This window comes from Poecilia formosa, unplaced genomic scaffold, assembly GCF_000485575.1.
Source record: "Poecilia formosa unplaced genomic scaffold, Poecilia_formosa-5.1.2 Scaffold21, whole genome shotgun sequence".
Taxonomy (NCBI): Eukaryota; Metazoa; Chordata; class Actinopteri; order Cyprinodontiformes; family Poeciliidae; genus Poecilia; species Poecilia formosa.
The window spans coordinates 3670877-3685441 of record NW_006799960.1 but is presented as its reverse complement, the minus strand read 5'-3'; the positions used below and the strand labels follow the sequence as shown (position 1 = coordinate 3685441).

Below are 14565 nucleotides of genomic sequence, written 5' to 3'. Positions count from 1 at the left end.
AGGTGGCATTCGATGTGAAAGCTCTCTGTGCAAAAAAAAAAAAAAAAAAGAAATCTGGCAACATTCGACTGGGAAAGCGAGGTGTAACACATTTTGATGCTATTGCTCATTTGAGCAGCTGTTTGCCTTTCTGTCCTGCTTTACTATCTTCTGGCAGGTGGATTTTTTTTTTATTGCCACCCCCCGCCACCCCACACACACACACAGACAATATTTTTTTAAGAAAAAAATATTGTCTTAAACATATAATTTGGTGGTTTGAAAATCTTCAAAAAGGAGAGGTATGCATGGAGAAAACCCACTTTCACATCACAGGTTGGGCAGCTTTGAACAGTACAGCAGCTGCTACTATTATGATTTTGTTCCCCTTAGTTTTTATCCATCACTCGTTGCTGTGTGCTACAGTGCAGGAAATATTTGTGGCCGCCTGCCAACAGCTGTAAGGAAACCACAGAGTACGAGAGAAAAAAGAAACCTAGACAAACTTTGAGGTCAATCTATCGACTTTTTTCCCCTCCTTTCCTTTCATATTCAGCTATGCGGCGTTGGTGTGTATTAACCGTCAGCTGTACATCACTGTTTGTAACCGGGAGATTTATCGACTGTGCTGTTTGTGTCGGTGTACGTTTGGCCCTGTGCCACACCATGAGAGAAGGAGTGCTAGTGAGCTGTCTAGGTAATTGGTGCTCACCTGGCAGGCTTTTGCACACACAAAGAATGGATTAGATGACATTAACTACAGGGGGAAATGGCATAATTGAAGTCTTGCTCTGCCTCTCCCACTGGCGAGCATGTGTGCACGCACACTCGCATGTGACGGCGTAATAAGGGGCCCGCTTATTACGCTTAAAACATACCTCTCTATGTCTTTGTCGGAGGCTAAGAAGCGCCGTCGTGCCGAGCGGCGTTGCTCGTGTCCACATGCCTGCCGCCAGTCTGCATTCAGCCAGACATGGCCGCCACCAGTCCAGGTCTTATGCGTTGGGTTTTATCTGATTTAAAAGGAAGTGAATACAAACGATAACACTTTCGCAGGTTTTTTCGAGTTTTGTCGTCTGCTCGTTCAAACTTGTAACGCCGATGTTTTGGAGCCCGGATTCTGATTTTAAATCTTTAAAAAAGGTTTTAGTGGAAAAGCTGCTTCTGACCGACGCCTGAAACATCAAACGTTTTTCTTCGTGACTTAACCTCCTTACGCCTTCGGTGACATTTTTATGTTGCGTCAAACGAGTGTGACCAGATTGATTTCCGTCACAGACGGTCTAAACGCTTTGTACTAAAATAATTAGCTAACATTTCTTGCTGTTCTGGAAGTTCTTTGTGATACTGTGATGATCATAAATCGGTGATTAAGTTGTGCAGCCCAGCTGATACTGACTGTTGCATATCCCGCAAATGAAACGGCTTTTGGCGACGAAGATCAGAAAGCTCAGGGACGGTGGTGCGGACTTTTTGTTGATAGAAAAGTCAAGAAATATTTTTCTTATAATCGATTCCTAATCTTGTGAAGCCTTAGAATGAATTAAACAATTTACTCTTGACCATTAAAATAACAACAACAAAAATCCCCCTCAGTATATTGACAAAAATTTTCATTGACTGAAGTTCCATCTTATCTGTCCTCTCTCAACATTTTGACGCAACCCCTCAGACATCATATATGTGTCAAACACACTGACACACTTGTACACACCCTGCGGCGATGCAGCTATAATTAGCAGTGGCTTGTCTGCATAGATCAGATTTTTTGAGTGTGAAAAGACTATCAGCAGTCTTAGCAGAAAGGTGCAGAAGAGACAGTCATTTGTCACGGCATTGTGGCTGTTGGATACAACATAATATCATACTATGTTTTTTCTGTTTCTCTCTTGAACACGCTTAGCTACGTAATCCATTAATGTTGTAGTTTCAGTGTCACCATATGTGCTCTTTTTTATTTTGCCACAAATTTTTTGGGAATTTCCTCATCTACCTTCTTAAACTATTTAAACAGATGTTCTTGTAATGAATGTAGCTTTTATCACCAAGGAAAGATGCCAGGTGGAAAGAAGGAAGGTAATTTTCCAAAAAATAATTCGCCAGCATTTCAGTCGCAGGATGTGAAAAAGACTTGCAGCCATTGTCTGAGTACAGATGCTCACCATGCCACATTTTTCATGTTAGAAATGTGAACCATGTTTCCTTTTCTTTCTGCTTTACAGTCATATGCTCTACTTTGTGTAGTTCTATCAAATATAACAAAAACAACCAAGTTCGAGGCAGCAACGAGACAAATTTAAAAAAATTTTTTTTTGGTTCTCTATTACTGTAACTTTTTTATCTTGTAATTACATCAGCTGGAAGTTCTCACTTGAGTTACAGGTCTCGAATTCGTTTAGTCAGTTCAGATGTCGCCACGATATCTGGAAGCCTTTCAGCGGAGCCTATACCAGAGATTTGAGTCAACCGGACTATCAGAAGGCTGTTTTGTTTCTTCACATCTGCCTCTCGCATCGCGTTTGACTCACACAGAAGATGTGTTTTGCAGAGATGAGTTGGCATGATCAGAATTTGCGACGATTTCAAATAAACGGCGCGCGCCAGCTCTCAAAATGCGTTCTCTCCTCAATGTTACGAGAAGCGAACGCGAGACGCGCCCTTGCATCTCGTTTTGAGAAAATCTGCTTCCAATCTCTTTTTTTTTTTTTTTTTTTTTTTTTTAATAACTCTTTGTTGCATGCGTCCGAATCGAATTTCCTTCAGTCGTTAGTGTTGTTAAACACCAAGCAGATCAGAGTCGGAGAATTGGGAATATGAGAGAGTAGAAATATTGTCATTGCCGTTTGATGCTCTCCGAAGACCCTTTCATAGCTGAGCTCGCTCCAGCTGGATAGTTTTCTAATGAGCTGTTAAAACTCAACAAGACAAGTAGGTTTTTTAAGTAATTTGCAGCATTTTAAATGCTTTGCTGTTCAGTGTGTTTGATTCAAACTGGGTAAAAAAAAAGAAGAAAAAAAAAAAAAAAGTGATGTCTTCAAAGTTGCATTATGCATTTTTCATTTTCTTTCTAACTTTTTATCATTGTAGCACACAGCAATCATTGCATTACGGAGGGGATGTAATCCTTTACACCTTATGCTAATGCATTACTCTGTCATGTTATGCTAATGTACCACTCTGTAGTCAGAGATGAGGAATCGTATATAAAGGCATTCTCCGGCAGACTCAAACTTTGTGTTTTAATCTTGTGCAAAGCTTTCATAATGGCTTCTATATGATATCTTTATGTGCCCCCATATTTTATTCCTTTCTTGGCAGACTAATGCATAATGCAATTTCCACATTGCTGCTAACTGGCTGCAGTCCTTGTAAGCAAATATTTTTCTCATCTCATTATATTGTTTACAGAGTGTATAGTCGCTGCATTTCTGCGTAGCTTTCTTGGCACTGAGCTGGATTCTTGCAGGTTGGGCTGTTTTTTCAAAGCCTCGGTTGGCCTGTGAGCATTTCCTGACCTTCGCCTCAAGTCACATTTTTCCTGCAGCCCAGCAGCAAAACAAAAGAAGAGCACGCAGCATAAACGACGTGTTTTTATTAGAGTAATTCATATCCACTGTCGCAAGCGGTCTTCATGCGTGCAGAAACTTATGCTGATGTGAATAAATAGGTAGCTTAAGATTGAGGCTTCGGTTTCTTTTACTCATTCATGCTGACATGTTTTCCTTTCCATGCATTCGTCCACAGGATGACAGCGATGGGATCCCGTGGTCGGAAGAACGGGTGATGCGAAAGGTGCTTTACCTCTCCCTGAAGGAATTTAGGACTGCACAGAAACGGCAGCTGGACGGCGATGGAACCACGAACCTGAATGGTGAGTTTAGAGCCATTAATAAAACGATGGTTGTTTTTTGGGAGGGGGGTTGTTTTTGTTCCGTTTTATTTAGACGGATGGAGATGATGGCAGAGACTCTATAGTGTCTTGGCTCATTTATAACGATGATCACAAACGGTCAGTTCGAGCCCCGTTTTCCATTTCATTCCTTCTTTCTTCCCTTTCGTACCAGTGACTTGCACCGTTGCTTTTCGGTTCATTTTTCTCACAAGTTAAAGTTTTGACGAGTTATTTGGATAAATATTTGTAAAAGCGCTCACACCTTTTATGTAATAATAAATATTGTTCTGAGGGTTTTATAGCCCCCTTTTGACTCCATTTCAATCAAATGTGGTTCTGATTGGCTTTGGGCCAGTCAGCCTGTAAGACATGAGATTATAGCTTCTAACCAAAACAAACAATTCCACTGGAGTCGAACAAACACATTTCACTGAGGTCCTCTAAAAGTACAAATTGTTCCCGAATGAAAGCAGTGTCCTCGACACCAACGCCGGTTAAACATTTCTCACTAGGAACTATGTAATTACTGCTCGCAGAAAAAATGCTCTGCCTTTTTTTGGTTTTTTTTGCAGCATTCCTTCTTTGAACCATTAAACTGCTGCTTTTCTAGTTTCCTTTAGCAGCTAGCTGTGCTCCTGAACTACGGTAGCCTTGCGTCTAATCCAGAAAAAGCTTAAGTTCAGTCTCAGCCATTTAAATTGTCAAATAACCAATTTTCCATGCAGTAAGCTTTAAGTAGGTTAAAAAAAATGTTTTAAATCTCCAGTTGACAAAGTGAAAAATAACCCAAAGCAACCAAAGTATGAAAGATGGGGAAATGACCAGCCCCCAATGCAAACTTGCTCAAACAAGATGCTTCTTGCAGCTTGCAAGAACTCTGAGCAAAGAAACATGCGGTGCAGGGCAGAACGATGAGCCTCAGTGACACTTATTTATAGATGAGAGCTTTCATTGGCCAGCCAGCTGGAGACGGGCAGGACCCAGTCTGTCGTCAGAAGTGATTAAATCTAGGAACAGTAATTATTATGCTCGCCGTAATGGACAATGCCTAAAATCTACTCATGTGCTATAGCATAGCTAAAGCCATTGTCACACGCTCCCTCCCAGTTAAATTTGTAATGAGGTGAAACCCATATTGTGGCGAGCGGAGATAATCTACACACAAAGAGCTGAACTAAGATCCAAACACGAGTGTCTTAGATCAAAGCCGGAGCAGGAGATTTCAGAGTCTGTTGCTTCCCCTTTAGCCCAGTTCCTGCAGATACACAGTCTTCCTTTTCCTCGGAGTCAAATGAGGACTTGAAACAATAAAATTCAATTATGAAATGTAACTAACCCAAAGCTGGAAACTTGCCCTTTTACTCTGACAAAAACCAAACACTCTGCAGAAGGATTTTGGGAAGTAAATGTTAGGTTTTTGTTCGATGTTCTTGGAACACACGATTGAGAAATCTTACCCACCTTTTATTGTTGGGGGGGGAAGGGGGGGACTGGGTTGGAAAGTTGCAGTCTTTACTGGTACAACGTGTTATCCTCAAAGGACCCGCTGAGCTCAAACTGTTTTAAAGTTGTTGTTTTTTTTTTATGTTGTTTTCTCATCAGCTAGCAACTCTGTTCAGTGCCACAGACATGAAAGCATGCGTCTACGTGGTGTTAATCCTTTCCAGCTTGGACATTTACACTCACTCCAGGGACGAGACTTATTAAAACGTGCGCTCACAGGAACTTAGACGAGAGTTTAATATTTAAAATTGCTTACATCGTCAGGAACCCAGCTCCAGGTGGAAGCCTGCTGCTTTCACTCTTTTGTGTGTGTGGGGGGGGGAGGATTCGGTGTGTTTTGGTGTGTAAACCTGAAACGGTTCAGAAATAGCGAGAGCACAGGAGGAAAGAGCTTTCTGTGAAACAAGTAGCCGAGATGACTTTGTTGTTTTTGTTCTTTGTTGACCTAGTGTTGCTGTACCGAAAATCCCTCCGTCAGTCAGCAGCAGAGATTTGAACTCGTCTTTTAGCTACTCTTCGCAAGTCGGATGCAGAAAGAAAGAGGAATTGCTGACAGACGGCACCAAGTCTTCCAGCTCTTCCATTAGCAGACATGGAGACAGACGTATAAGAAGGGGATTTTGAAATATGCCAGAATTCTTATTTTTTTCTATTTTTATTATTTATAACTCTAGCTTCCTTTTTCTTTCCATATTTTATTTTTCACACCTTCGTTTATTCACCACGTACCCACACCGGCTGCCCTCCTCCCTTCCTCGCGTCAGCTAACTCCCATATTTGCCATTCAGGGCCTTTTAAGCCTCTGCGGGTGGCTGACCTTATCGCCTGAATAAAAATGACTCATTAAAAAGCGTTGGCGGCCCGTCGCACCGAGGGGTAACGACAGCAGCCCCACACCGACACAAAAGGGGGAGCTGGTGCTGAATAGACGGGGGACCCCGCTGCTTTAGAGCACCCTGGGTTAGCGTGGCTTCAGGAGGCAGCGTGAGCAGCACAGTTTCTCCATCTCTCATGCACATTGTGGTGAAACTGTCAGCCATTTTGGAGGATCATGCTCAGCATGCTCTACATCCTGAATGGGCAGCTCCTGCTGTTTTAGAGGACCGCGGGTTAGAGTGTCTGGACTCGTGTTGAGGCCAGACATGTGCTGCGGGTTTTTCAGCCTTGCACAGATAGAACTGCAAAAACTAATAGCAGCCCAGACCTTGCTTGATTCTACATAACCTCAGTCAGAAGTTTTTATTTTTGCTGTATCATGTGATGTCACGGATACATTTTGTGTGTAAAAATAACCTTTTGGGTGCATGAAGTAATGAATGACAGAGACGGTTAAAGCGATGTTGTGTTGGTTTCTGTTCAAACAGTTTTTTGGAAAACTCGTCCAAACGATAACTATCATGAGTAAGTGAAACCAAGCCATATGTTGATCATAAAAAATACTGATCTTAATAATTTGAATCAGATAGGAAGTTAGAAAATCACCTAATGCCCTTAATTATGCTTTTTTTTTTTTTTTTTGAAAGACTTGTGATTTGTGACTTTATGAATCCTTGGTTTAGAAAATGCTGTTTGAAACCAAATTCAGCTTCATTATAGTCCAGGTCATTCTGTCAAAGCTAATTTGCTTGTATGCTTAGTAGTTTAAAGCTTTCAAAGAGTATTAATTAAGCATTAAGAAATGAGAGTTTATCTATAAATGACCATAATCCTTACATAACCCTGGTTTTTGTCACTTGTGAAATGTGTCTGTCGGTTTTATGCATCAGTCCCCCCACCCACCCATCTTTCTCTTTGTCTACAGCTAGCAATCACACCATCTTCCCAGCCGCCTCTCCTTTCCCTGTTGGCAGTTTTTCCGTCTCCATCACACTTCCTGCCACTCGTGCTCATTCCCTGCATTATTTAACAAATGACATTATGCCCTTTTTGCGTTCCATCTTCCACTAATTCGCCCGAGCATCCTCTCGCCCATCCACATGGCTCCGCTCCTTTTTCTCCTCCCCTATTTTCCTCTTTTCGTTTGTCCTTCCGTTTTTCTCTCCCCTGATACGGGGTTTCATTACACATCAATAGGACTCCGGTTACTGCTATCTCTGCCAGCTCCTGTCTCCTCGATTATGTATATCCAAAACCTCATTCTCTTCTCTATAGCCTCCTCTACCTCCTGCTTCCTTCATCCGTCTACGTTTTTTCCCCTGTCCTGTTTTGTCCTTTCCATCCTCTGCCCCATCTGTCTTAACTATCGTTACTGTCATCCAAACCGTCCCTCCCTCCTTTCTCCATTTGTTCTCCATCTTCACTGTTCTTTTCCTCTGTTATGTGTGTTTTTTTAACTCTTTCTCTCGTGTCTCTCCAGCCGTTTGCATCTTTTTATGTCGCAACGTTCCCACCTCTCCGTATCTGTCTGCTGTATTTTTCCTGACGTCTCCTCTCCAATCCTTTCCTCCCTCTCCATTTTCCTAAGTGCTATTGATGGAGGAGCTGGCTGTTGGCCAAACACAAGGAGGTGCAGAGGAGAAGGCTCTCCATTCGCCCATTTCTCTGGCTTGTCTTCTTTCATTCTTTTTGCTGTCTGTCTGCATGTCTCCGGACTTGCTGTTCTGACCATTTTTAGGCACTCCATTCCCATTCCCTTCATCAGTCAGTCTGCTCCGTTTGTCTGCATTTCCTGTGCCGCCAGCTTGCACTGCCAGAGTGGCAGCTGTGGCAGCTAAAACTCTGTGTCGGACCACTATTCCTCTTTCTGGTGATGGCATCACAGTACAAAGGACAGATAAAGGTATGCTAGAGCAGAGGGGATGTTGGGAGGGAAAAAATGAATAACTGTAATGTAATACCTGAGTAAGGGCGAGTTTTGCTAATCTATCATGCAGGGGGAGAGCGATTGCATCTGTTCCGTCCTTGCTTGTTCTGTCAATGAAAAACAATTAAAAAATAAAAAAAAATAAAAAAAATGCTTGGAGGCATTACAGGAACCCATCTTTGCCTTTGATGCTTCGATTTAGCTTTGAACCGGTGCAAAACAGATGTCATGTTTCTGAACTCCATTGCCTGGCTTCGGTAAATTGTCGTACTTTGTTGTCCTCCTATCTTGTAAGAAACGGCAATATATTTTCAGTTTGAGCTTCTGCTTTAAAAAAATAAAAAATGTGTGGGAAAGGATTCTGTGTAGGGCTTTTTTCTCAGAATCTCTCCACTCCTTGTGTGCCATTTTAACAACATGCTGCTTCAAGAATCACTTGAACCGAGAGCACACGAGAGAGTTTTAGATGCTCTTGTTTAGTAAAGGGGAAATTGGGGATGAAAGTGACATGCATTAACATTTTATTCACCAAAGGAGAATAAAATGTTGTTATATTAATAATTACATGTATTGTCTGTCGTTTACACCTGCTAATGAGGCCCATTCATTGAAGATGTGAATGTTTGAACAGGAACGCATTGACGTGTGAATAGTTTTCTTTTTTTTCTTTTTTTTTTTTGTCTTGCTTCTCCCTCTGCAGTTGCAACTGGTATGTTTTGTATTTTCATCTTTCTTTTGTATTTTTCAAGAAAATTGTCATTTGGAAATTAAAGAGTAAATCTTTCTTAATTTAGGGCAAATTATTCTCAGGGTTTGAATAATACATTGCTCTCCCACAAAATCTCTGCTCCCAATCTAAAAACGTACGGGGGTTGCTGAAATTCGCTCCGTCTGTCTTAAAAGTTTGATGTCTCTTTCTAATTCTACTCATCGTGTCCAAACACCCTCTGCTTACATTCTTTGCATTCTTAGCTACGTTGTGTGTGTGCAACTGGCAGTTGTGTGAAAATGTCTGACATTCTTTGTTTCCAAGAGAGCGCAAAGAAAACCAATGACAAAAGGCGCAGGAGTCAAGTAAGATGAAACGATAGCTCCTTAAGAAACGTTCGGTATGAGCTTTGAAAAATGTTTTTCAAAAGGACTAGGGAGTATTTTTAAGAAAGAGAAATGTTTTGAGTGAAAGTTGGTGATGAGCAATAAAAGGTTTACAACAGTTTATCAAGAAACTGGAAATGACGATAGCGACGAGCCTTAAAATGCAGCAAAAGCGATAATAAATGTGATGAACCTGATTAGCGTTTGTATACGTGAACTGAAACATGTTTGCGCTTTAAATAGAGCTGCAAAAAGGTTTCGGTTTACAATCAATATCTTGTTATAGTTAAGAGTTTTTTGTTTTTTTTTTTGCATGTAATCCATAATCTCCCACAATGCATAAGGATGGTTTTATATTTAGTTTATGCAAAGTTATAAAAATGTAATTATGAATATTCCTTGTAGGTTTTTCACATTGTTCCTTAGAAACCGGGTTTTGTCCGTACCACCGATACTGTTTCTTTTTCAATATAAGAAAATAGCAAACATGATATTTAGATCAATCTGGTGGCAGGCTGAAATTTATCGACTTGAAATGCTTTACATAATGTTGCAACAGTTATTAGTTATATATAGATCTTGGTGTGCTAAGAAATTCAATAAAGAACCAAAAGGTCACATTCTGCACGTAATTAATGTGTATTCAAAGCCGTTCAATATATGTTCATTATATGTATTCAAACCAGTTTTAGTTCTGGTTATTCACAGAAATGGGGTACTCTCAGTCTTGTTCTGCTACGTACCCTTCTTAACTTCCTTTTGCCCTCTCAAGACTGTGAGGTGAATCTAACACAGTGACGGGCTTAGTTAAGCACACCTGAATCTAAGTCTGATTAGCCCCTGCTTCTGGGATTGCTCGCTGGCATCACATCTCTGCTCCAAGAAGCAAAAAGGTTGGAACCAGGCTCTCCCTACGCTCAACTATCCCCAGTTCTCTGCTTTCCCCGGGATTCCCAGGTCTGCCTCTCAGACGGGCACTCATGTGCAACCAGCATATGTCAAACAACTCTTTGGAGAATGGGAGGAAATGGATGGACGGATGTCGAGGATGGAAGAGAAGAGCGGGCTGTCGAAATGGGCCAATTCTTGTTTGTTTGTGTTCTCTCGGGACGCCATGTGTCAGTCATTTTGTGAGCACAATTAAACTTAATGAGCTGTTTTGCTTTTGCTCTGATGTATATTGGCGAAACACTGTCCAGAGGCAGAGGGGAGACTGTTTACACACCATGATCAGATGAGCTTTAATGATGCACCTCAAAATTTTTATGAAATTTCCTGCTTATTAAAGAGCTTTTATGTTTTCCTTTAGTTGGCTGGCACATTGGATCACTGTAGAAAATTCACTTAGATGCACACGCATAACCTTTGGAGTCCAAAGATGGTTTATTTAATAGTTTCCTTGCTGGAAAACTGTTAATTGGTTGGCTCGCAAGCCTTTTCTGCAGCATGCGCTCTCTTTTTATTCGTGGGCATCACATTAAATGACATTTACATAACATCTGCATAGAAATTTGATCTGGACAGCTTCCAACTTGGCATCCACCTCGTACTCTGCCTTTTTGGCTGTCATAGCAGCAAGATAAGAGATAGTAGATGTACCCTAAAATGACTAAGGCATTGAAAAAGGAAGCTGACAAAACATTAACAGCTGGTTTCAGGGGTGAAATAAACCCATGAACTTTAAAGCCTGTATCCATTTTGTAAAGAGAGTTTTGGTTCTTTAAATAAAGTAGCTGCTAATGTATCTATATTTTTACATTTTATAATTGCCTTCTCATGTCCAGCAGATAATGAAACATAGGCTTCATTAGGCACACTACAAATCTACTATATATATTTGTATAATATAGAATTATTAATCACTTGTCACAGTCGATTTAAAATCAGCCAAATGTTTACTATATCACTAGTTTTGAGAGTAACACAATTCTTTTTATCCATCTTATAGTATGCATACTTAAAGCCATTAATTTCTTTTGGCCTAGTCATCACTGTTTAAAAAGGGTAAACTATGGCAAGCCTTTGTTTTCTGCATCTTTTTTTTTTTTTGCCATCCAGTATTATAATTGCCACGAAGCTTGCTTGAGCGCCTGCAGTTTATTTTAGCTAAAATTCCACATTGGCATGTCATGAAAATATCATTTTGCGGTTGCCAAATTCCTTTAAACAACTTTAATAGAAACAGTTGATTCACAAAAGGTTAGCGAACCTTTTCGTGCAAAGTGCGAATTGTAGAGGGATGATTCACCTTGACGTATAGACTTAGTGGCTCTTTGGCGCAAACATAAAACATTTCGAGCGATGCAATAAACTTACTCATCGCCCTGGCTCTTCTTAACACTCTGACCGCAACGATGCATCTGATGACTTTACCTCCGCTTTCAGGTACTGACCTGCCCTGCGTGCGTGTGAGCAAAATGAAGTTTATGCAGTAATGAGAAAAGTGTGTGAGTTCATTCAGCCCAAACCGGAGATGTAACTGTTAAATCATACGTCTGAGATGTTTTTACACTCTCCACAATCATTCATCCTCCGTCTGTCGCCTGCTGTCATTTGATCTCGCTGCTCCCCTTCCCATCTATCAGATGAAAACAATGCCCAGGCTTGTTCACCAATTGCAACTCTGACAGGACATCATATAAGTCATAGTCCTCCCGACCTTTGCCTTTGACTCATGCTGTTGGTGAGAGCTGAATTAATATTAGTTAGCAGTAAAGAGTGAGAGACCTAATGAAACATTTATCTGTTGAATGAATTTAAGTGGGCATGTTGGTGGTAACCTCTCGTGCCAAGTATCGGTGACTTAAAAAAAAAAAGACACCTTCTATTATTGAGATGTTGGTGATCGAACAAGATTGAGTTTCAGGGGTGGGAGCCAGTGAGTCATTGCGGGTCTTTGCTAAACGAACGTGAACAGGCTAGAACCATCATTGCCTTAGTCAAGTCAGATACGTTTTCTGCAGAGAGAGAGAGAGAGAGAGAGAGAGAGACTGTATGTAACCTAATGCCTTCCTGTTGCAGATACAGTAAAGTTACTAACTCTTAACATGTTGAGGTTCCAGCACTTCTAACATCAAGACTCGGCATCCTTCTGCTTTTCCTGTAAATCCCCCTCATAAAAAAAAAAAAACCCAACTCAGAAGAACACCTTTGCCTATAACTTGTTAGGTGAAAACTTTTACCTGAACATAGATGCCACGCTAGCTGAGTTTTAAACTCCCAGCAAAACCTCATATTTTTGATTCTCAGCCATGACTATAGAGTAACCATATATTAGAATATCACTTATTTTGATGTCACCTCTCTGAGATCCCACAATCTAAAACCTTTCCTGATTTTCACTCCATGTCCGGTCCAGTTGTTGCATGCACAAAAGAAAAGCTGTCATGGTTCTCTTCAGGTTTATAAATGTACATGGAATAATAAATATAAAAAAATTTAAACTACCTATCAATGTAGTTTGTGTTTAGGGTCAGTGGAAGCAGTTGGTATGAGGCGAGTTATAAAAGTGTAGGCATCAGGGCAGGTGGGCAAAAGTTTTGGGGAATGGAAAAGGACTCTGAAAACCTCACAGATGGCATCCATACCAGATGTCTGAAACCAGCTCAGCATCGTACTTTTTTATCAGGAGGCGTTCTCCACTGTCAGGAGTATCTGGGCTGTCATTCTTTCAGGTGATGATTGTATCTCATGTCCATAGTTGAGCTGTTGAAATACAGGCAGCCCGGCAGTTTAAGAGCGTAACCTTTTGACTTAACGCGGAACCAGTCTTCTCTAGTCAATCTATCCAATTTCTGATCCATTCAACGGTTTCTGTGTCATGGCTCAAGAACACACGGCTTAAATAAACTCCTATACTTGAGTCACACGCTGACCCCCAAATGAAAGCCTCGACCTTAGACGTAGGGAGCATGACGTATCCCGGGCACGTCATGCTTGGCTGTAAACCACTCCAGTTAATGGAAGATGCAAACAGAACTACATCTCCTGCATAAAACAAAGATGAGACACGGAGGTTCCCAAACTGGATTTGCAACAGCTACACATTTAGATCCCCATCCATGAACACGACGGCAAGAATCGGACACCAGAGTTGGTGCTGGGAGTGAAAAACTGGCACTAAGCTTGACGTTGTGTTAAGATTATAGCTCATGCTTTGGTGATGCAGGGACCGGATGGCCTTTATAAATGCATCCATGGGATATTATCGCACACTATGATACCCCAGAAATTATCAACACGTCCTATGTTGTTGTTTTTCTTTCTCACACTCTGTCTTCTTGAATCAGACGGGCTTCTAAGACCGACACATTCCAAGATCTGCCCCAGAGGAAATTACCTCTGATTACTATTAACTTCCACTCTGTTCTTTTGACCTGATTTAAATTTCCTGCTCCTCTTGTTGCTTTTGATTTAGAAATGAAATCTGTCTGGAGCCTTGTTTTGTTTGAGTGAGCTACTTGCTGAATATTTAATCGTGACTCGCTCTGTCGGGTTTTCTGAAAATTTCATGTCTGGCAGAAGCTGTCCTTTTCTCACACTGCCTCTGGCTTGTTTTCTCCTTAATTTATCGTCCTAGGGAGCCCGTCACCTCTACTCCACTCTTAAGGAAAAGGAAGTTGATTTTCCTTTTCTCTAAAATTGATCCCAGAGAAGCTGCAAAATGTATAGCGGGACATGAAATGAAGTGCTTTCAGCTCGCCTCACGAGCTCAGTTTGTTTTGAACTGTTTGTGGATCATTGGTGCTTTCTTCCCGTTGATCTTTTTCAATCATTGTCATTCCCATGTTCTCTTCTCTGCACTGTCGGCTAAAACAGATTTACCATCATCTCGTCAAAAACGATGTTTTCTGCCCCCCTCTCGCATTATTGCATCATTTCAAAGAGTAAAAAAAAAAAAAAAAGGAGCCTTATTAACCCTGACAGAGTAAAATGATGAAAACGCAGTGTATCCCACAAGGACTCGATATTTATTTTAAAAGAATATATCAGTGCAGGAAAAAGACTGATAAAGAATTATGTTAGCAATATAAGTTGAAATGGTTTCACCGAGTGGATGTTGAGGGAGGCTTGAGTGTAACTATTTTTGTGCTTCTCGTCTCCAGGTTCTCTTGCCAATGGGCAGCTGAATGGCTCGGTGTCGAAGGGCTGCCACAAAGAAGATGGGTCCTTGCGCTCTCAGGGCCTCCATGGGAGCAACAAATATGGCGAGGACAGTCCTGCAAAAAAGAGGTCGGTCGTTTCTTAATGGCTTTCCTTCTGTCTACACCATAAATACAGGAAAGTGTCTGCA

At 41.1% G+C, this 14565-nt stretch overlaps 1 protein-coding gene across 1 annotated transcript in view; it reads left to right on the top strand.

Annotated features, from left to right (window-relative positions):
- jarid2b (jumonji and AT-rich interaction domain containing 2b) overlaps positions 1 to 14565 on the top strand; it is a 111779-nt gene that overhangs the window by 48811 nt on the left and 48403 nt on the right. The window contains exons 2-3 of the mRNA XM_007547774.2: positions 3724 to 3850; positions 14378 to 14504. Of these exons, the coding sequence (XP_007547836.1) occupies positions 3724 to 3850; positions 14378 to 14504 (254 nt within the window). The remainder of the gene's footprint in view (positions 1 to 3723; positions 3851 to 14377; positions 14505 to 14565) is intronic.